The sequence below is a fragment of the Hemitrygon akajei genome, chromosome 5 (assembly GCF_048418815.1).
Source record: "Hemitrygon akajei chromosome 5, sHemAka1.3, whole genome shotgun sequence".
Lineage (NCBI taxonomy): Eukaryota > Metazoa > Chordata > Chondrichthyes > Myliobatiformes > Dasyatidae > Hemitrygon > Hemitrygon akajei.
This window is the reverse complement of record NC_133128.1, coordinates 140,073,374-140,097,168: the sequence shown is the minus strand read 5'-3', so window position 1 is coordinate 140,097,168 and position 23,795 is coordinate 140,073,374. Positions and strand designations below refer to the sequence as shown.

Genomic DNA, 23,795 nt, shown 5'->3' with positions numbered 1-23,795 from the left:
CAGGCTGTGCATTCCAGGCATTCATGACTTGCTGAGTAAAAAATTTACCCCTCCCATCCCCCTTGAACCTACTCCCCTCTCACCTTCACTGCATGCCCCCTGGTGTTAGACATTTCAACCCTGGGAAACATACTCTCTATGCCACTCATAATCAATCAGATTTCTTCTCAGCCTCCAGCGCTCCAAAGAAAACTACCCACGTTTATCCAGCCTTTCCTGATAGCACATGCCCTCTAAACTAGACAGCATCCTGCTAAGCCTCGTCTGCACCCTCTCCAAACCAAGGTATCTTCCATCAGCACCTCACAAACACTACTCCCTGAAAGTTCAAGACATAAAGGAACACACTATTTGGAAATATGTAATCTTTCCTATAGTGGGGCGACCAGAATCATACACAATACTCCAGATGTGGCCTAACCAAACTTTTATAAAGCTGCAATATAACCTCCTGAATTTTGGACTAAATCAAATCAAAAATACAGCGTCACACTTTCGGTGGAATACACAGAAATACTTTGGGAAATCAGCAAACAAATCAGTGGCTACATACTACTCAACCTCTGACCTGCTGTTGCAAATGTACTAAATAATCTGCATATTGATGGTACTGATTTCTCCAGTATCACTGGGCTCCAAAGCTCATCACAGTCTTCGATCTTCGTCCAAATGTGAACCAAAGAGCTGAATTCTGGAGATGAGGTGAGGGTGACCCTCCTTGACACCAAGGCAATTCTTGACCAAGTAGTATCATGGTGTAATGAAAACAATTTAAAATTCATTCCCTGTTCTTTTCTGATTCAGCACCAAGAGGTATTTGCAAACATAGGAGGCTCTGTACATGTGTTGAAGGTTACAAGAAATTATTAGAGTGATATAAAGAATAAAATACAGAAAGAATGAATGATTAATTAAGTACTTGAAGCAGACTCGATGGGCTCAATGGCCTAATTCTGCTCATATGTCTTATGGTCTATGAGACAAAATAATACTTATTAACCAATCAGTAAGCCACTCCACATAATAGAATATCAAAGACATCTTATCCCACCAGCTAAGGGCTTGGAAAAATACGGCCAACTTCTTTATGATTAAAGTAAGAATAACAATAATGAGTAAAATTGAGGATTAAAAGACATAAAACAGTAAGAATTAACTAATGATTTCTTGGGTCTCAGCTGCCTACATTTATTGGCGGAGATGCTGATGAAAAGTCAGATGCAAAAGTTGGGAGGTGGATACAGAGATGTGGATGGTCTGCACTGCCGGTGTTGCGTGGTCAGGTCCCTGGGCTGTACAGCTTTGTTGTACTCCCACCCCCCACCCCAAACATCAATAGCCAGAAAATCCAACAGAATGCTGTTCTCAAAGAAATCCGGCTTATAAACAAACACCTGCTGTTTCTCCCATTGCCTGGGCAGGTCCATGTGATAAAAGTAATTAATTCTCTTCTATGTCAAATTTCATGTTTTCTCCCTGGTATAATTTTTGATCCTTTAACATCTTCTGTTTCTCTCTCTCACCACCTCTCCCATTGAAACAGGAGAGAAGCAGCAGCGTACAGTTTAATAATCAAATTTTCCCCATCTGCTCGCTCCAAGTTCTCCCCTTCACATCTTACCCTCACTGTTTTTTGTTGTTGCTATTTTTTTCACTGCTTTGAGATTTTTACTTTAGTTAAACCTAAACTTTAATGGCAATGGACTATGGTAAGGTTTAGTGGGATTTGAGCCAAGCACGGGGAACTGAAGGGTATGGATGACATGGGCCAAAGGGCCTGATTCCATACTGTAATACTAACTCACATCTCCCCAAGCACATCCTTCACTACCAGTAGAAGGAAGGTCAGCGAGCCCCTGGTGGGCAAAGGCATCAAACGTAACATCAAAATGTGCCTGAAGAAATTCATGACATCTAAAACTGGGCAGACACAGCACCCAACAGATACACCTGGAGGAACTCTGTTCAAGAGGGAGCTGTGCTACATGGGGGACCTCTGCTGTGCCATAGAGAACAAGCAGCAGCTGCCAAAGGAGAGACTGGACAACCCAGCCATAACCACAACCATTACTTACACTTGCCCACACTGCTCCAGACTGTGTGGATCCCAGATCGGCCTCTACAGCCACCTGAAGGCAAAACAATAGATCACACCTGACCCGAGTGATCGCACTACTACTATTACTCCAAGTGTCATGGGGTAATTTCTGTCTCTGGAACCTTTTTTTTTAAAATGGGGGGGGGGGGTATAAAAATGTAAATATATGCATCACCTTCCTATACAAAACACATCTCTGGTTCCAGGGGAGTGAAGCAATCTCCCAAGTGTTGACTCAACTCCAAGTAGGCATTATTCCTGCTGATCTGTTGCTCGAATCAGCAAATCGACATGCAAGCTTGTGGTAACTAGGGGATAATTTTTCCTTTATCTCTTTATTAAAGCACTGTCATTTTGACCAACTTACCCTTACCTTTCAGTGTGGCTGATGGAAATGTGAGAGAGCAGAAACACATGCAGTTATGTAACACAGTTACATAACAAAAACTTGCAACTGTATGGGGCCTTTGAACTAAGTCTCCCAAGGTCTTTTATAGTGAAATTAGGAAACAAAATTTGGCACCAACCACATTAGGAAATGTTAAAGTCTGATCATTTTTAGAAGCATTCTGAACAAGGAGAGAAAAAGTGAGTGTGAGTGTGTGTGTGTGCGCACTTAGCATCGCGGTTAGTGCAATGCTATACACCGCCAGCAGTAAGATTGGGGTTCAGTTCTGGCCGCTGTCTGTAAGGAGTTTGTAGATTCTGTCCGTGACCGTGTGGGTTTCCTCTGGGTGCTCCAGTTTCCTGCCACATCGCAAAGATGTGTGGTTAGGGTTAGTGAGTTGTAGGCATGCTACGTCAGCACTGATGCGTGGTGACCCTTGCTGGCTGCCCAGCACAGTCCTCACTGATTCGATGCAAACGGCGCATTTCACTGTGTGTTTCAGTGTACCTGTGACAATTAAAGCTTATCTCATCTCATAGACCTGATTCAAATGACCAAGTTGGATACAAAGTGGTGATGGAGGAATTTGAACTCAGATTGTGGATGGAAAGAAAAGCACATCATTTACTAAATGGGTCTGTACTCACTGGAGTTTAGAAGAACAAGGCTGGATCTCAGTGAAACCTATCGAATATTGAACGGGCTAGATCAAGGGTTCACAACCTTTTTTTATGCACAGACCCTTACCATTAACTGACAGGTCCATGGACCCCAGGTTGGGAACCCCTGGTCCAGAAAGAGTAGATGTGGGGAGGACCTTTCCTATAGTCTAGGACCAGAGACCACAGCCTCAGAATAAAGGGACGTCCATTTAGAACAGAGATGAGGAAGAATTTCTTTAGCAAGAGGGTAGTGTATCTGTGAAATTTGTTGTCACAGTCAGCTGTGCAGGCTAAGTCACTGAGTGCATCAAAAGCTGAGGTTGATAGGTTCTTGATTAGTTAGGGTAAAGTTTACTGGGAGAAGGCAGGAGAATGGGATTGAGAGGAATAATATATCAGCCATGATAGAATGGTAGAACAGTCTCAATGGGCTGAATGGCCTAACTCTGCTCTTATGTTTTATGGTTTAAATCTGAAATTGATCATGGGACTGACACTGACTGTTAACATACTTTGTCTTAAATATCTTTCTGAAGCAAGAGTAACCGTATAGCCAGTTTCACCCATGCTGGGTTCTACACATTCAGCAACTGTCCCCAGGCTACCTGTAATGAAACTGTTAAAGTCTTCCAGACTTACCACCATTTGCTGAAGAGTGAAAGTAGCTTTCTGGATAGTGAGTATGATTGGGGAATTATTAAAGTGGTTATGAAGATGGGTATTCTGTGTTTAAATCAAAAATGACTCAGCAGTTGAAATTAAATACAGAGTGTATTGTTTAATAAATTTTAAGAAGCCCCAGGTGTATTAGATGAAGGGTCTCGGGCCGAAACATCAACTGTTTACTCTTTTCCATAGATGCTGCCTGGCCTGCTGAGTTCCTCCAGCACTTTGTGTGTGCGTTGCTTGGATTTCCAGCATCTGCAGATTTTCTCTTGTTTGAGAATTGACACCTGTAACAAATGAACATTAAACAAAGTGTTCTTACATTTTTATATCACTAAAACTCTGGTAACATTTTTTCACATTTACATGAGACAAAGTCTTGAGTGACAAGGACAGGCTGAATAGGCTGGGGGGTTTTCCCCCCTGGAGCATAAAAGAGAGTGTGGGGTGATTTTGTAAAGATTTATAAAATTATTAGGGATTATAGACAAGGTGGATAGGAGGAGTCTTAAACGAGAGGGCCTAGGTTCAAGGTGAAGGGGGAATATTTTAAATGGGGCCTGAGGGTAGACCTTTTACACAGAGAGTGGTAGGAAATGGTAGAGGTGGGTAAATTACAAATTTAAAAGGCATTGGGACAGTTACATGGATAGGAAAGGTTTGGAGGGATACGGACAAATGCAGGTAAATGGGACTAGCACTGGTTGACAACTTGGTCGGCATGAACGAGCTAGGCCAAAGAGGCTATTTTCAAGGTGCCTATAAAAAGAATTCAACCACCCCCCCCAGAGGTTTTCCTGTTTTATTGTTTTACAACTTTGAATCACAGTACATTTGTCTTTTTTGACTGATCAACAGGAAAGATTTTCATGTCAAAGTGAAAGCAAATTTCTGCAAAATTGTCTAAATTTATTACAATTATTAAACACAAATTAATTGATTGCAAAATTACTCACCCCTTCAAGTCAATATTTAGTAGGTGCACCTTTGGCAGCAATTACAGCCTTGAGTCTGTGTGGATAGGTCTCTATCAGCTTTGCACATCTGGATACTGCAATTTTTCCCCATTCTTCTTTACAAAACTGCTCAAGCTCTGTCAGATTGCGTGGGGATCGTGAGTGAACAGCCCTTTTCAAGTCCAGCCATAAATTCTCAATTGGATTGAGGTCTGGACTCTGACTTGGCCACTCCAGGACATTAACTTTGTTGTTTTTAAGCCATTCCTGTGTAGCTTTGGCTTTATGCTTGGGGTCATTGTCTTGCTGGAAAACAAATCTCCCAAGTTGCAGTTCTCTTGCAGACTGCATCAGGTTTTCCTCCAGGATTTCCCTGTATTTTGCTGCATTCATTTTACCCTCTACCTTCACAAGCCTTCCAGGGCCTGCTGCAGTGAAGCATCCCCACAGCACGATGCAGCCACCACCACGGTTCACGGTAGGGATGGTGTGTTTCTGATGATGTGCAGTGTTTGGCTTACACCATTCATATCGTTTAGTCTGATGGCTGAAAAGCTCAATTTTGGTTTCATCAGACCACAGAACCTCCTTCCAGCTGACTTCAGAGTCTCCCACATGCCTTCTGGCAAACTCTAGTCGAGATTTCATCTGAGTTTTTTTCAACAGTGGCTTTCTCTTTGCCTCTCTCCCGTAAAGCTGTGACTGGTGAAGCATGCGGGCAACAATTGCTGCATGCGCCATCTCGGCCACTGAGGCTTGTAACTCCTCCAGAGTGCAGGCCTCCCTCACTCGTCCCCTCCTCGCCTGGTCAATCAGTTTTTGAGGGCGGCCTACTCTAGGCAGATTTACAGCGGTGCCATATTCTTTCCATTTCTTGATGATTGACTTAACTGTACTCCAAGGGATATTCAGTGACTTGGAAATTTTCTTGTATCCATCTCCTGACTTGTGCTTTTCAATAACCTTTTCGCGGAGTTGGTTGGAGTGTTCTTTTGTCTTCATTGTGTGGTTTTTGCCAGGACACTGACTCACCAGCAGTTGGACCTTCCAGATACAGGTGTATTTTACTACAGTCAATTGAAACACCTTGACAGCACACAGATGATCTCCATTTTTTTTCTAATTACGCGACTGCTGGCTGCAATTGTCCGCACTGCGCCAGTGATGATCTGGGGACCCGGGTCGGGTGGCTCGGAATGGTGTGGGGATGTTGGGAATCGTGTAGGTTCAGGGAGGGGAAAAGGATCTGGAGAAGGAACCGGAAATGCAGATTTCGAGCGGGGGCGGGTCGGCGGGAGGAGGTTGAAAGAAAGTTGAATCTAGATCTGGAAAACGGAGGCAGAAACATGATATTGGAGTGATTTCAAGTGAAGGAGAGGAAGGGCGGGATTTTTTTTTAAAAAGAAAGCAGACTTCACGGTATTGTTTAAATTTGACCCGGAATAGCCGTCTTCTATCAATCCTATAAATTAACTGCAGAGTTGACATCGGCTACAGGGAATCGTACTTCGGGAGGAAGAATGTGTTAATTGTTTGTAAGGATAAGAAACAGTGTGAGAAGGCATCACGTTTGTAAGACTTTACTTGGCAAAAAGATAGCATCTATGTTGCCTAATGGAAATGAGAGATGTTATAACGGGTGTTTCGGGATGTTAGATCTCATTTATTGAGAGGCAAGTTAAAAGGAGATAAAGAGATTGCAAGTAGCTAGAAATGAGGAAAGGATCGATTTATTTTGATGGGGTGAAGCTCCCTGATAAAGTTAATTTGGGGTATGATAGTTATACTGTATGAGCTTATATTCAGACCCCGCTTAGATGTTACGAATGTCGTGGGAAACTAAGATGTAGTAAGTGTGGTGGGGAATTAAAGTATGAAGATTGTGAAGGTGTAAAGTTTAATTGTTGTAATTGTGGAGGAGATCATAGTGCAGTTTATAGAGGATGTGAAATGTTTTAGAAGGCAGCTGGTTAACGTAGAGTTAGATGTGTCTTGTGCAGAGGCCTTGCAAAAAGTTAAACCGATGATGATAAAGTATTATCAATCAGAGAACAGACTTTCAAGTCAGTGGCTATACCTTGACATCACAGTTCTCTTACTAAAGATACTTTTCTGGTGGATAAAATGAAGCTTGTGATGTTTATAACGGATATGGTGAATTGTACTGATCAGATATCTAGTCGTACTGAGAAAATTAGAATTGTGAAAGCTGCTGAAAAGCATCTGGGTATAACTGGTGCTATGTGGGAAGCTGCAAAGGAAGCTCTGATGGGTGGGGTATCTGTATTTCAGTCTCCATGTGAAGGTACCTGATGGGATTGAGAATATCGCAGGCGAATGTGAGAAGCACCCAGTGACACAATGGAATAAAGGAATTACAGAGGCATGAGAGAGGAGCTTGCCCAGGTGGATTGGAGGAGGATACTGGTGTGGATGACGGCAGAGTAGTGCTGAAGTTCCTGGGAATAGTTCACATAGTGCAGGATAGATATGTCCCACAGAGGCAGAAGTTCTCAAATGGCAGGAGCAGGCAACTGTGTTTAACAAGGGAAGTTAAGGACTGCACAAAAGCCAAGGAAAGGGCTTATAAGGTAGCAAAAGTGAGTGAGAAGTTGGATGATTGGGAGGCTTTTAAAATCCAACAAAAGGCAACTAAAAAAACTATAAAAAGGGAAAAGATGAAATATGAGGGCAAACTGGCCAATAGTACATTGGAGGATACTAAAAGTTTTTATAAAGATCAGAAGGGAGGAGAGAGTTGATATTGGACCACTGGAAAATAATGGTGGTGAGGTATTAATGGGGAACAAAGAAATGGCAGATGGACTTCACTGTGGAAGACACGAGCGATGTGCCAGTGGTCTGCAAGTGTTGGAGCAGGAGTGAGTGCCATTGCTATTACAAAGGAAAAAGTGCTAGGCAAACTCAAAGGTCTTAAGGTGGATAAGTCACCTGGACCAGATGGACCACATCCCAGAGTGCTGAGAGATTGCTGAAGATATAACAGATGCATTGGTCCTGATCTTTCAAGAATCACTTCATTCTGACATGGTCCTGGAGGACTGGAAGACTGCAAATGCCACTCCACTCTATAAGAAGGGAGGAAAGCAAAAGAAAGGAAATTTTAGGCCAGTTAGCCGAACCTCAGTGGTTGGAAAAGTGTTGCATTCTATTATTTAGGATGAGGTTTCGGGGTACTTGGAGACAAATGATAAAATAAGTCAAAGTCAGCATGGTTTCTGTAAAGGGAAATCTTGCCTGATAAATCTGTTAAGAGTTCTTCGAGGAAGTCACAAGCAGAATGGACAAAGGAGAGGCAGTGGATGTCATTTACTTGGATTTTCAGAAGGCATTTGATAAGGTGCCACACATGAGGCTGCTTAACAAGAATGAATCTGGAGTTACAGGAAAGATACTGGCATGGATAGAGGAATGGCTGATAGGCAGGAGGCAGTGAGTGGGAATAAAAGAGGCTTTTTCTGGTTGGCTGCCAGTGACTAGTGGTGTTCCTCAGGAGTCAGTATCGGGACTGCTACTTTTCACATTGTCAGTGATTTAGATAACGGAATTGATGGCTTTGTGGCAAAGTTTGCGGATGATACGAAGATAGGTGGAGGAGTAGGTAGTGTTGAGGAAGCAATGCAATTGCGGCAGGACTTGGACAAATTGGAAGAATGGGCACAAAAATGGCAGATGGAATACAGTGTTGGGAAATGTATGATGCAAAAGGAACAATAAGTGTGAACTATTATCTAAATGGGGAGAAGGTTCAAACATTAGTGGTGCAAAGGGATTTGGGAGTCCTCGTGCAAGACTCCCAGAAGGTTAATTTACAGGTTGAGTCTGTAGTAAAGAAGGCAAATGCAATGTTGGCATTTATTTCAAGGGGAATAGAATATAAAAGCAAGGAGATAATGCTGAGCCTCTATAAGACACTAGTCAGGTTGTATTTGGAGTATTGTCAATGGTTTTGGATCCCATAACTCAGAAAGGATAGGTTCTCATTGGAGAGAGTGCAGGGGAGATTCACAAGGATGATTCCAGGAATGAAAGGGTTAACATATGAGGAGCGTTCGGCAGCTTTGGGCCTGTACTCACTGGAATTTAGAAGAATGCATGGGATCTCATTGAAACCTACTGAATGTTTGAAGCACTAGATAGATAGCTAGATAGATACTTTATTCATCCCCATGGGGAAATTCAGCTTTTTTTCCAATGTCCCATACACTTGTTGTAGCAAAACTAATTACATACAATACTTAACTCAGTAAAAAATATGATATGCATCTAAATCACTATCTCAAAAAGCATTAATAATAGCTTTTAAAAAGTTCTTAAGTCCTGGAGGTTGAATTGTAAAGCCTAATGGCATTGGGGAGTATTGACCTCTTCATCCTGTCTGAGGACAGGAGGCCACTTTTAGGTGGAATTTTGGTAAAGCAAATTGGGAGAAGTTTAAGATTTTATGTGATGGGCGTTTGTCAGGGCTGAATGTTGAGGATGATGTGGGTATCTGTATTGAAAGGTTATGTCACATTATTCCTCAAACTGCAGTGGACCTAGATAGGGTGGCTGTGAAGAGGGTGCTTTCTTTGATGGGAGTATCCATAACTAGAGGGTGCAGCCTCAGAATTAAGCTGCACCCTTTAGAACAGAGGTAAGGAGCACTGTTTTAGGCAGAGAGTAGTGGATCTATGGAATACTCTCCCACAGACTGCAATGAAGGCCAAGTCCATGGGTGTATTTAAGGCGGAAGTTGATCGTTTCCTGATCGGTCAGGGCATCAAAAGATACGGCAAGAAGGCAGTTGTATGGGATTGAGTGGGATCAGGATCAGCTGTGATGGAATGGTGGGACAGACTTGATGGGCTGAATGGCCTAATTCTGCTCCAATGTCTTTTGGTCTTATTATTGTCTAAGCCTGATTTATAGTGGTCAAGACTTAAGTTTCTTCTGATTTATCAAATCCACCCAATGTTATATGTATTCAGGAAACCTGGTTGTTGCACATTTAAGTTTTTCTTTGCAGGATTACATTGTAATCAGACCTGATAGGTTAGCTGGTAGAGCGGGTGGTGTTGCAAGTTTTATAAGGGAAGGGATAGGATCTAGAGTTGTGGCTGTGAATGAAGTGTATCAGGCACTTGTAGTGGAAGTATTTGATTCAACTGGTAGGGGTATTAGAGTGGTAAAGTTTTACACCCTTGAAAGCTCTCAATTGATTTGCTGGGAAGTGTATGTGGATCTAGCTCACTAAGGGTTGTATGGTGTGGGGATTTTAATGCACATAGTTCACTGTGGGGCTGTTCGCAGAGTGATGGTAATGGTTTGAATGTATAAGAATTTTTAGATATTTCCCATCTTGTGTGACTTAATAATGGGAGAGGTATGAGACTTAATGTTCATAATAGTTCTGAAACTGCTAAAGATTTAGCTGTAGTTTTGAACTGGCTGGAGTGAGTGAGTGAGTGGGAAGTCATGGGAGATGAAACATTGGTAAGTGATTACTTTCCTCTATTTATAAGCTTGAGTTTGGATTTGTAAAGGGACAGGAGGCCACTTTTAGGTGGAATTTTGGTAAAGCAAATTGGGAGAAGTTTAAAATTTTATGTGATGGGCGTTTGTCAGGGCTGAATGTTGAGGATGATGTGGGTATCTGTATTGAAAGGTTATGTCACATTATTCCTCAAACTGCAGTGGGAGTGATTCCTATTAAAAGGGGCACTAATAGACAAAGGCTGTACCACGGTGGACTGAGGAGTGTGCAGAGGCAATCAGGGAGAGAAATAAGGCATTTAGGACAGTTAAGAAGTATCACTCTCCGAGTGACCTTAAAGGAAAGTGGTGAAGATTGCAAAAAGGTTTACTGGAGGTCATACTCTGATAGTATTGGAAGAGATTTTAAACAGATGTTTGGGAAATGATTAAGAAAATGGGGGGGGGGGGGGGTGAATCCGTAGGGCCAATAACATTCAAGTATTGATTAAAAAAGGAAATACGAGGTGTGATTGATACGTTTATGGCCTAAGATAGAAGGAGTCAATTTTAGAAAACCTAGCACATTTATTTTTCAACCTAGTCCCTTCCTACATGTACACACTTAGTCCAGCGGTTGTGGAGCATACGGATCCCTTCTTTGTAGAAGTGGTCCACAGTAGGGGTGGTTGATAAGTTTGTGGCCTAAAGTAGAAGGAGATGAGTTATACAGTTCTCGTTACATGCACGTGCAGTTCAACGCTGAGTGAAAATGCAGGAAGTTTGAAGTCAATAACTCAGCTCCTTCTACCTTAGGTCACGAACTTATCAATCACCCCATGCTGTGGACCACTTCTGGAGGTCCAAGACGCCAACTTCGACCAAGAAGGGATCCATATGCTCCACGACCGCTGGACTAAGTGTGTAAATGTAAGAAAAATAAATGTGCTAGGTTTTCTAAAATTGACTCCTACCTTAGGCCACAAACTTATCAATCACCCTTCGTACAATTGTTACTGGAATGGAGAAAGTTGAATTACTGGCTCGGTCATATGCTGCAAATCATAAATCAAGACAACTTAAGTGAAGAGGCTAAACAATGAAGGGATAAGGCTCTAAGTGAATACCATGATGTGTTGCAAGCCAGCTGTAGCAATAATAGTATTAGTGACGTAGAGTTTTCTTTGTGTGAATTTAAGAAAGCTATTAATAGGACAGCTTAGACGGCTCCAGGAAAGGATGATGTATGTTATTGTATGTTTAAACAAATGGCTGACAACTCTTTTGAGACAATAAAATTCTTGAATCAGAGTTTGGGCTATCTTCCCCCCTCATGGAAAATAGCAGTAGTAGTGCCTATTCCAAAACCCGGGAAACCCCCATCAGATCTTTCTATTATATACCAATATCAGTAGCAACCCATTTGTGTAAGCTTATGGAACTTTATGGTATTAGAATGGTTGAAATATATTTTGGAAAAAAAAGGTGATTATAGTGTTCTATCAGAGTGGATTTTGGAGGGATGGAGTGACATTGGATTCAGTTTTATGTTTGGAAGTTGATATTAGGAAAGCACAGATGAGTAAATAAGTTGTAATAGCAGTATTCTTTGATATTGAAAAAGTATATGATATGTTATGGAGGGAAGGTTGTCCTTTGTTTAAATTATGGAAATTAGGAGTCAGAGGAAGGCTATATAATTTTTTTGTTTTATTTTATTCGGATGGTCGGTGCAGGTAAAGGTAGGTAAAGTATATTCAGGCATCTATGAGATAGAGAATGGGACTCCACAAGGCAGTGATAGTAGCCCTTTATCGTTTAATATTATTAATGATATTTTCTCTGAGATAGTTTCTGGGGTGAGTAAATCATCATCTGCAAAAAGTGGAGCATTATGGATTAGAGGTAGAACTGTATATAGGATGCAATTAGCAATTAATAAGGTCAAATAGATGGGGTTTTAAGCTTTCAGTAGCTAAAACACAAGTATGTGTTTTACAAAGGGTATCTATAGACCTGCATTTGATTTGAAATTATATGGTCAAACTCCTGAAGTGTCAGTGGTGAGATTTCTCGGCATGTGGCTGGATGATAAGCTGACTAGGAAGCACCAGATCAGTAAAATAATTGATCAAGGTAGAAGGGCTTTAAATATCCTTGGGTGTCTGTGGGTTTTCTTGGGGTGCTACACAGAATCCTTTGTTGGCCATTTATATTTGTTTAATTAGATCTGTATTTGATTATGACTGGGTGGCCTATGGATCAGCTTCATCTTCAAATTTAAAATGTTTGGATGTGATGCAAGCACAGGCTCTAAGACTGTGTTGTGGTGCAGTAAGGTTGTCCCGTTTTGGCTTTACTGGTTGAAATGGGACAATTATCATTGCAGTTACGGAGTTTGAAGTTGTTAATATACTGGATTAATTTGAGGAGGCAGAGAAATGATCACTCTGTTAAAGTGTGTTGGAAGACTGTTGGGAACATCACAAGAAGAGTGTTTTTAGTTTTGGATGGCTGGGTTTGTGTCACGCTAGGAATATGGGTTTGCTGGATTATGCAATATGTCCCACTGTCGCTTTCTTGGTAACCCCACCTTGGTTTTTTCCCCAATGACTTTAGTTGATTTTGGATTGCTTGATTTATTGAATCCCAAGGATCCTCATATGCCTGAGAGTCTGTTGGTTCATCAATTATGTTAAGGAAAATTATTGTGATATGTTAACCATTTTTACTAATGGATCCAAAGATAGTTTGACTGGGAATGTTGATATGGCTGTTTTTGAGCCTGAGTTACAAGTAACAATAAAGACAAATCTTACCAATCATTTATCAGTATATACTGCAGAATTGGTTGCCATCACATTGGGCTCACAGTGGGTGGAGGAAATTTGTCCTTGCAAAGTTGTAATTGGTTCAGGTTCAAAACAGGTCATTCTAACAGTGGGTCAGATTTACAGCTGGAAGTTCTTCAAATTTTATTTCTTATTCAAAGTTTTGGTTTACATGTCTTAATGGGTTCCTGCACATAGAGGTGTTGAGGGGAATGAGCAGGTTGATTACTTAGCTAACAAAAAGCTGTTACAAGTCCGACTGTGGATCTAGACCTTCCACTTAGCAAATCAGAGACTAAGGAGTTGGGAGGACTAAGTATTAATAGATTATGGCAAGCCTTGTGGGATAATGGGCATAAGGGGAGACACCTTTACAGAATACATAAACCAAACAGTTTTATGAGGGAAGGGAATGTATTGACTCGACTTAGAATTGGGCATACTATGCTTAAAATTTCCTTTTATCTTGTTGGAAAATATCACTCTGGGGTGTGTAGGTGTTGTCATCATTATGAAACAGTTGAACACCTTTTACAATGTGAAGCATACAAGGTTGAAAGACAGCAAATGCAGGCTGTACTACTAACTTTGAGGGTTGATAGTTTTCATTTAAAACTTTAATTTAGTTCACAATATTGTCTTTCATTATTTACAATCTATAGGACTTTTGGGGTAAATTAGTTTTGTTTGATAATGAATTAGTTGTGGTTTTATTTCCCAACTCTACACCACACTCCAGTCCAGTTGGTGGCGTTAATACACCTTTAAGTTGGACTGCCAATCACCATTATAAGTCAGAAGAAATTAATTTGGGGTATCATATTAAAAGGGGGTGAATACTTATGCAATCAATTATTGTTTTACATTTGTAATTAATTTAGATCATTTTGTAGAGATCTGTTTTCACTTTTTCTGTTGATCAGTGTAAAAAAAGTGACAAATTAAATCCACTGTGATTCAATATTGTAAAACAAAACGTGAAAACTTCCAAGGGTGGGGGTCAGGAGGGTGAATACCTTTTATAGGCACTGTAAAACTCTATGTACAACCGCAGATTTAAAATGGTTCTGTGTAAAACATGGACCTGGGACGTATGTTAATTGTAACTGGGCACATTGTTGAAGGGACATCAAACTCACCCTCCCGCCCCCCCCCCCCCAGCACCAACCACAATGGTCCCACAGCCTCATCTTTGACCACCCATGTTCAAAAATGTTCAAAGATTTTTTGTCTTATAAATACAAATGCAGCTTTTTAATGCTTTTTTTTCTCTCTTCAGTTAACACACAATCATGTTCTGGAGTTAGACAGCCAGAGACACGAGAGTTATCCTAACCGTAGTTTCACCTGTCAAATGTGGTGAGTATTGTCCACAGGACGGGTTATAACTCTGGTATAGCCACCTTTTCTTAACAAACCTCAGCTCCCACCCCCTCACCTAACAACACCCAAGCAAAATGTGTTAATTAATTCAATGCCTGACAGCTGTATTGGAGATCAAATATCTGGAGATGATAGAAACTGGAGCCAAGAAACGATGGCCCGATTAGGATGGACTGTAATCTCTGTAATAAGCAAAATAAACACATCTTAACTACATTACAGTTTTATAACAAAAGGACCTGTCAAATAGATTCAGACATTTTCAAATTGAGAACTGATTGTTTTCTTCAGGAGTGGCTACAGATGGGCTTTGTACTCCGTACATCATTCACCAGTTATGTCGCATTCTTTCAAGGACTCTTTACAATTTGTTCTCAGTATTATTTTTATTATTTGCTGTTTGCATATTGGTCATCAGTTATTGTTTACAAGGTTTATTTATCGTCAAAGTATGCAGGTACAGTACAACTCTGATTTGTCTTCTCCAGATAGCCATGAAATACAAATGGAAAAAATAAGAATCAAAACACAGACCCCAGAATCCCCTACCCCATCTCCGCAGATAAAAACAGCAACAGTAACAATCCCTGACCCCCTCTCCGCAGATAAAAACAGCAACAGTAACAATCCCTGACCCCCTCTCTGCAGATAAAAACAGCAACAGTAACAATCCCTGACTCCCTCCCCACAGAATAAAACCAGCAAGAACACTTCCCCTGCCAAAAACATCAACAATAACAATCCCTGACCTCCCCCACAAGAAAAATAATAACAATCCCCAGCCCCCTCCCCACAGAAGAAGACAGCAATAAAAATCCTCATTCCCCTTTCCCACAGAAAAGAACACAGCAACAATAAAAAAATCTCGGACCCCCACTTGCAGAAAAAAAAGACAGTGACGATAGCAACACATCCCCCAAACTCCTGCCCTCAGAGAGTAAAGACAGCAAGTAACTGTCTCGCTTGAGGGGGAAAGAACAGCAACAGTGGTATCAACACACACACCCCTTACAGATGACCCAACCACTAATCGGCCACGAGAAAGAGAATGCTGAGAAACTGATGGGGATCAATATAAAGTACAGTCCAATCACACAAATCTCAGAGCATTGAACAATCCTTCCATGACATAGATCTCACACCTGGTCCGAAGAGTGGCCTCCATTGGGAGCAATTGCTGACCCTCTGGCCGTTGGGGGCGGTCGCTGACCCTCTGGCCTCCATTGGGGGCGGTCGCTGACCCTCTGGCCTCCATTGGGGGCGGTCGCTGACCCTCTGGCCTCCATTGGGGGCGGTCGCTGACCTTCTGGCGTCTGTCAGGAATGCTTGCTGACCGGGTCCAAACACCTTCACCTCGATGTTTCAATCTTCCTCACTGCTTTGAGATGGAGTCGTTCATGACCCTGCATCGTCTTTTGATTTTCTCCACGAGGCCGCTCTCCGGACATAGCACAGTGCTGGATCCTTCGATCGAGATCCAAACTGTACGTTATTGGCACCAACAAGCAGAAGGTGTAGAAAAACTGAAATAATTTAAAAGATTTGCAATCTGGAAGGTGGTACTCAAGGAATCAGTGTCTGCTGGTGCTGCCTTGACCAGATAGTATAGTTGTTTGTAAATTCTGTTGTATTTCTTTATTTTTCTATAAATAAAAATGAATCGCAAGGTAGTACAGTGGATTCTGGTTAATTGGGCCATCAGTTAATCAGGACAGATACTTATTTGAGACGACTCTTAAAGAACAAAAACAAATTGAGAAAATAGCTGGGATCCATTTCTTTATTTGGGACTTAATTGGGCCAGGAGAGTGTTGCTGAACAGTTTCTAATTAGCGTCAGTTGCGTGCACTTGTGGCCATTGGACACTGTACCGTGCTTTTGCAAACAGTTTTTAAATAGCATAATTTGTATGTGGTTGTGTTCAAAAAGCAGTGTTCTTTGTCACTGATAGAAATAAGCAGTAAAACAATTCAGAACCGTTTTGCTCACTGTGGTTTCAAGCATTCAGTCTTGCAGATGCCAGAAACGGCCAGGAGTGAAAATGAAACTATTTCACTACTTTAAGTCATGAACCATGAAGAATTTGAAGGTATCAACAATCTTGAATATTGCAATGAAAATGAAGATTTGGAAGATACATTTGTTAAAAGGATTGTATGAAGGCAGTTCATGATCTATACAAGGTGTCTGAGCTGATTTTGCTCATTTACAGTCAATCAGAAGAATATGGCAGCATACACTGATACTACAAGTATCTGGGAGTACAGTTAGACGAGAAGCTAGACTGGACTGCCAACACAGATGCCTTGTGCAGGAAGGCACAGAGTCGACTGTACTTCCTTAGAAGGTTGGCGTCATTCAATGTCTGCAGTGAGATGCTGAAGATGTTCTATAGGTCAGTTGTGGAGAGCGCCCTCTTCTTTGTGGTGGCGTGTTGGGGAGGCAGCATTAAGAAGAGGGACGCCTCACATCTTAATAAGCTGGTAAGGAAGGCGGGCTCTGTCGTGGGCAAAGTACTGGAGAGTATAACATCGGTAGCTGAGTGAAGGGCGCTGAGTAGGCTACGGTCAATTATGGAAAACCCTGAACATCCTCTACATAGCACCATCCAGAGACAGAGAAGCAGTTTCAGCGACAGGTTGCTATCGATGCAATGCTCCTCAGACAGGATGAAGAGGTCAATACTCCCCAATGCCATTAGGCTTTACAATTCAACCGCCAGGAGTAAGATATGTTAAAGTGCCGGGGTTGATTGTATTTAATGTATTTAAGTAAACTACTTAAGAACTTTTTAAAAGCTATTATTAATGCTTTTTGAGAGAGTGATTTAGATGCATATCATATTTTTACTGAGTTAAGTATTGTATGTAATTAGTTTTGCTACAACAAGTGTATGGGACATAGGAAAAAATGTTGAATTTCCCCATGGGGATGAATAAAGTATCTATCTATCTATCTATTAGGAACCAATTTACAGTTTTGTAGTACTGCAATAACATTGGTATTGTTCTAATTTGTTCTGTATTTAATTTAAATACATAATTTGTTACTCAGTTAAATGGTGGTTTGCCTTTTTTAAAAATATATACCTTTTTAACTATTTCTGTGAAACTTCTAATTGGGGCAGCCGCTTAATTGAGCCAAAATGTACTGGTCCCAATGTGTCCCAGTTAATCAGAATGCAGTGTATCTCAGATAACATATGTAATTTGATAATACATTTAACTTTGATCTCTCACCAGGAGCTATAGGTCTTGTAGACCTATAAATGCATCTATTTTAATGCTAGGAACATTGTAAGAAAGGTGGATGAGCTTAGAGCATGGATTGATACCTGGAAATATGATGTTGTAGCTATTAGAGAAACATGGTTGCAGGAGGGGTGTGATTGGCAACTAAATATTCCTGGATTTCGTTGCTTCAGGTGTGATAGAATTGGAGGGGCAAGAGGAGGAGGTGTTGCATTGCTTGTCTGAGAAAATATTACAGCGATGCTCCGGCAGGATAGATTAGAGGGCTCATCTAGGGAGGCTATTTGGGTGGAATTGAGGAATGGGAAAGGTGTAGTAACACTTATAGGGGTGTATAATAGACCACCTAATGGGGAGTGAGAATTGGAGCAGCAAATTTGTAAGGAGATAGCAGATATTTGTAGTAAGCACAAGGTTGTGATTGTGGGAGATTTTAATTTTCCACACATAGACTGGGAAGCCCATTCTGTAAAAGGGCTGGATGGTTTGGAGTTTGTAAAATGTATGCAGGATAATTTTTTGCAGCAATACATAGAGGTACTTACTAGAGAAGGGGCAGTGTTGGATCTCCTGTTAGGGAATGAGATAGGTCAGGTGACGGACGTATGTGTTGGGGAGCACTTTGGGTCCAGTGATCACAATACCATTAGTTTCAATATAATTATGGAGAAGGATAGGACTGGACCCAGGGTTGAGATTTTTGATTGGAGAAAGGCTAACTTTGAGGAGATGCGATAGGATTTGGAAGGAGTGGATTGGGACAATTTGTTTTATGGGAAGGATGTAATAGAGAAATAGAGGTCATTTAAGGGTAAAATTTTGAGGGTACAGAGTCTTTATGTTCCTGTTGGGTTGAAAGGAAAGGTTAAAAGTTTGAGAGCGCCATGGTTTTCAAGGGATATTGGAAACTTGGTTCAGAAAAAGAGGGAAATCTACAATAAATATAGGCAGCATGGAGTAAATGAGGTGCTCGAGGAATATAAAGAATGTAAAAAGAATCTTAAGAAAGAAATTAGAAAAGCTAAAAGAAGATACGAGTTTGCTTTGGCAAGTAAGGTGAAAATAAATCCAAAGGGTTTCTACAGTTATGTTAATAGCAAAAGGATAGTGAGGGATAAAATTGGTCCCTTAGAGAATCAGAGTGGACAGCTATGTGTGGAGCCGAAAGAGATGGGGGAGATTTTGAACAATTTATTTTCTTCAGTATTCACTAAGAAGAAGGATATTGAATTGTGTAAGGTAAGGGAAACAAGTAGGGAAGTTATGGAAACTATGACAATTAAAGAGGAGGAAGTACTGGTGCTTTTAAGGAATATAAAAGTGGATAAATCTCTTGGTCCTGACAGGAAATTCCCTAGGACCTTGAGGGAAATTGGTGTAGAAATGGGGGCTCTGACAGAAATATTTCAAATGTCATTAGAAATGGGCATGGTGCCGGAGGATTGGCGTATTGCTCATGTGGTTCCATTGTTTAAAAAGGATTCTAAGAGTAAACCTAGCAATTATAGGCCTGTCAGTTTGACGCCAGTGGTGGGTAAATTAATGGAAAGTATTCTTAGAGATGGTATATATAACTATCTGGATAGACAGGGTCTGATTAGGAATAGTCAGCATGGATTTGTGCATGGAAGGTCATGTTTGACAAATCTTATTGAATTTTTTGAAGAGGTTATGAGGAAAGTTGACGAGGGTAAAGCAGTGGATGTTGTCTATATGGACTTCAGTAAGGCCTTTGACAAGGTTCCACATGGAAGGTTAGTTAGGAAGGTTCAATCATTAGGTATTAATATTGAAGTACCGTAGTAAAATGGATTCAACAGTGGCTAGATGGGAGATGCCGGAGAGTAGTGGTGGATAACTGTTTGTCAGGTTGGAGGCCGGTGACTGGTGGTGTGCCTCAGGAGTCTGTATATATGACCCTCAGGGGTCATATACATTAATGATCTGGATGATGGGGTGGTAAATTGGATTAGTAAATATGCAGATGATACTAAGGTAGGTGGTGTTGTGGATAATGAAGTAGGTTTTCAAAGCTTGCAGAGAGATTTAGGTCAGTTAGAAGAGTGGGGTGAACGATGGCAGATGGAGTTTAATGCTGATAAGTGTAAGGTGCTACATTTTGGTAGGAATAATCCAAATAGGACATACATTGTAAATGGTAGGGCATTGAAGAATGCAGTAGAACAGAGTGATCTAGGGATAATAATTCATAGTTCCCTGAAGGTGGAATCTCATGTGGATAGGGCGGTGAAGAAAGCTTTTGGTATGCTGGCCTTTATAAATCAGAGCATTGAGTATAGGAGTTGGGATGTAATGTTAAAATTGTACAAGGCATTGGTAAGGCCGAATTTGGAGTATTGTGTACAGTTCTGGTCACCGAATTATAGGAAAGATAGCAACAAAATAGAGGGAGTACAGAGAAGATTTACTAGAATGTTACCTGGGTTTCAGCACCTAAGTTACAGGGAAAGGCTGAATAAGTTAGGTCTTTATTCTTTGGAGTGTAGAAGGTTGAGGAGGGACTTGATAGAGGTATTTAAAATAATGAGGGGGATAGATAGAGTTGACGTGGATAGGCTTTTTCCATTGAGAGTAGGGGAGATTCAAACAAGAGGACATGATTTGAGAGTTAGGGGGCAAAAGGGTAACACAAGGGGGAATTTCTTTACTCAGAGAGTGGTAGCTGTGTGGAACGAGTTTCCAGTAGAAGTGGTAGAGGCAGGTTTGGTATTGTCATTTAAAGTAAAATTGGATAGGTATATGGACAGGAAAGGAATGGAGGGTTATGGGCTGAGTGCAGGTCGGTGGGACTAGGTGAGAGTAAGCGTCGGCACGGACTAGAAGGGCCGAGATGGCCTGTTTTCGTGCTGCAATTGTTATATGGTTATAGACAGTTCTGTGAGCAACCCAGGAGAAATATAACTGAACATTCAACAAAATGTGTATCTTCTATTCTGATTTGTTTGTTGCAGGTGAGGGGAAAGATTATGATGTCTGTCGGGGGGGAGGGGGGAATTGAAGAGAAGAAAAAAAATATCTGCAGGAACAGGTCCAACTAAATTTGGCAGCAGTATTTCTATTCTTCTGCAGGCCTGCATTTAGACCTTTAAGTGGGAATAAGAATATGCTCTGGGACCCGAGTTATCTCTTGCTCCTTCTGGATCCACTTCAGTGTAAATCTAAAGAGATTTTTGGGGAGTAGCAGTCCCTCTGAAAGCAGATGGTCAAGGCCAGTACATTCAGCCTTGCCCAGAGAGCCCCATCAACCCCATAGGTATAAGATTTGCACAATGAAACTAGTTGTAATAAGGTGGGTAGTTAGCTGAAATTACAACAAAAGCCCATCAGATTGGAAAGTCCTGTCATATATCTGTTTATAGATGTCCCTTGAATCACTGACAAGTTTAGCCATTGTAAAGAGCCAGAAATATGCAGTACCTGTCACACTAAAATCGTAACTTTTGGGTGAGTTGAAACTCCTTTTTCCTCAGCAACGGAGAAGTGAGCGAGCTGGAATTTGTAACAGGTGACCTATCCAATATTACCTGCTTGTGTCACTTTGATTCCTTCCCTTATCCATCTAAAATGTATCGTAAATGGTGTCTGTGCTCACACCAGGATCTACCAAGGATTGTTTGTGAAATATCTTCAAAGGAACTGGGATGTCCCTTTGATATCACAAAGAAGAGAAAATCTACAGATGTTGAAAATTGAAGCAACACACATAAAATGCTGGAGGAACTCAGCAGGCCAGGCAGCATATTTGCAAAAGAGCAAAGAGTTTATGTTTTGGGCCCTGAATGGTAGTGAGGGGCAGGTGTAGCACTTAGAAACATAGAAACCCTTCAGCACAATACAGGCCCTTCAGCCCACAAAGCTGTGCCAGACATGTCCTTACTTTAGAAATTACCTAGGGTTACCCATAGCCCTCTATTTTTCTAAGCTCCATGTACCTATCCAGAAGTCTCTTAAAAGACCCTATCATATCCGCCTCCACCACCGTCGCTGGCAGCCCGTTCCATGCAGTCACCACTCACTGCATAACAAACTTACCCGTGACATCTCTGTACCTACTTCCAAGCACCCTAAAACAATGCCCTCTCGTGCTAGCCATTTCAGCCCTAGGAAAAAGCCTCTGACCATCCACATGATCCATGCCTCTCATCATCTTACACACCTCTGTCAGGTCACCTCTCATCCTCTGTCGCTCCAAGGAGAAAAGGCTGAGTTCACTCAACCTATTCTTATCCTTACTTGTTCCACTTGTAAGGATTAGTGCCAGGAGGGAGATAGTGGGGAGGGTTGAATGAACAAGCAAAAAGTAAGGGGAAGAAAAGAGTCGAGGTAGAAAAGACTCACCCACTGTGAGAGTCAGTGGGTTTGTAAAAGATCATTAGGTAAGCTGTCTCCAATGATAGAGACAGAGAGATTGAGAAAGGGGAGGGAGGAGTCGGAAATGGACCAGGTAAATTTGAGTGCTGGGTGAAAGTTGAAGGCGAAGTTGATGAAATTGACGAGCTTCGCATGGGTCAGGAAACAGCATCGATGCAGTCATTGATACAACTGGCCTGAGAACAGCAAACATACAGTTTGGCTCTTACTCTGGTTTGCTGGCCAGTAAACAAAAATAATTCATTGTTATTTCCACCACAGTATCGTTGGAAGAAACTCCCATAGCTTGCAGAAGTCTGAAAAACAGAAATCAAAGTCTAATGAGTTTCAGATCATATAATTTGTTAACACATTGGAATACATGGTAAAACACTTCCAGCATTTCATGCAGTTGGAGCAATGGGGTGGCAAATTTTGCCCCCAGAAATGTGTTAACCATATGCTCTGTTAGAGAGGTACAAATGCCCCATCAAATTAAGGGCCTTCAGACCTCCATTTGATGTATTTGTGTCATTCCATTGTTTAATTGGTACAAGTGGAATCTTTCCCTTTGCCTCCTCCACTTATGAGCTTGTTCCTGTTGCATATAAACTTAGCACAGGAAGTTAAGCTGGTCAATCTATCAGATCAAATCTAGAATAGCAACAATTATTCCATGAGGTAACTTATATTTCCTAGAGAATTGTTTATAGATTTCCTTACTTTCCTTTTTATTCTCTCATTTAATGGAATATTCTTTTCCCTGTCTTTGGAGAGGGTTCTTTACCGAGAAAATTGGAATTTTCTTTACAGAGTTTTACATAGATTTGGTTTCCTTGACAATTATTAAAACTATACAGGCACTACTGCCAGGATTAAAATCAATGGATATTTATCAAATAGTTTTACCCTAGAAAGGGGCACGAGACAGAGTTGTGCATGGTCACCACTACTCTTCACATTATATCTGGAATCATTAGCTCAATACATCAGACAAATGAAGATATCAGGGAAATTACTATTAAAGGGACAGAGCATAAATTGGCCTGTTACGCAGATTACATTTTGATCTATCTAGGGCAACCAACATACTCTTTACTTAAATTGATGCAATTCTTTGAACAATATGGTCAATTATCAGAATACCAGATCAACATAGATAAAACCCAATTACTTTCATATTACTATAGCCCACCAAGAGAAATTGAAAGTAGATATCCCTGGGCATAGCAAACTGTCTTTCAAATATTTGGGCATCATTATGCCAAAAGATTTTGCAAAATTATCAGAATGTAATTACCAGCCTATATATAAAAAAATTAAGATGTAGCAAGATGGAACCTAATTCCTTTTTTTTTTAGGCTCAGTTCAAGGATTGAATCTATTAAAATGAATATACTGCCCAGACTATTATATCTCTTTCAGACCCTATCAATAGAGATTAATCAAAATCAATTCAATGAATGGAACAACATGTTATCAAGATATATATGGCAAGGTAAAAGGCCTAGAGTCCGTCTCAAAACTTTGCAATTAGCCAAGAAAAAGTGGGGGGATGGGGCCTACCCTCTCTTAGAGATTATTATTTTGCAGCACAGTTGAGAGCTGTGATATGTTGGTGTAACCCATCATATGACGATCAATGGAAAAACATTGAGGAGTGGGTACTTCCCATCCCCATACAGGCAATTTTAGCTGATAACAACCTGCAAAG

The 23,795-nt window shown here is 41.0% G+C and overlaps 1 protein-coding gene across 4 annotated transcripts in view; it reads right to left on the bottom strand.

The window, feature by feature from the left end:
- Positions 1-14,753: 14,753 nt before the first annotated feature.
- LOC140728225 (putative methyltransferase DDB_G0268948) overlaps positions 14,754-23,795 on the bottom strand; it is a 65,462-nt gene continuing 56,420 nt past the window's right edge. For 3 of the 4 annotated variants that reach the window (XM_073046652.1, XM_073046651.1, XM_073046653.1), the window contains 2 exons: positions 22,312-22,398; positions 14,754-16,102 (listed from right to left, as the gene is read on the bottom strand). In XM_073046652.1, the coding sequence (XP_072902753.1) occupies positions 15,949-16,102; positions 22,312-22,398 (241 nt within the window). In that variant the 3' untranslated portion in view covers positions 14,754-15,948. Of the gene's footprint in view, positions 16,103-21,887; positions 22,399-23,795 lie in introns of all 4 variants that reach the window. The other variant, XR_012099017.1, reaches the window with a different exon arrangement.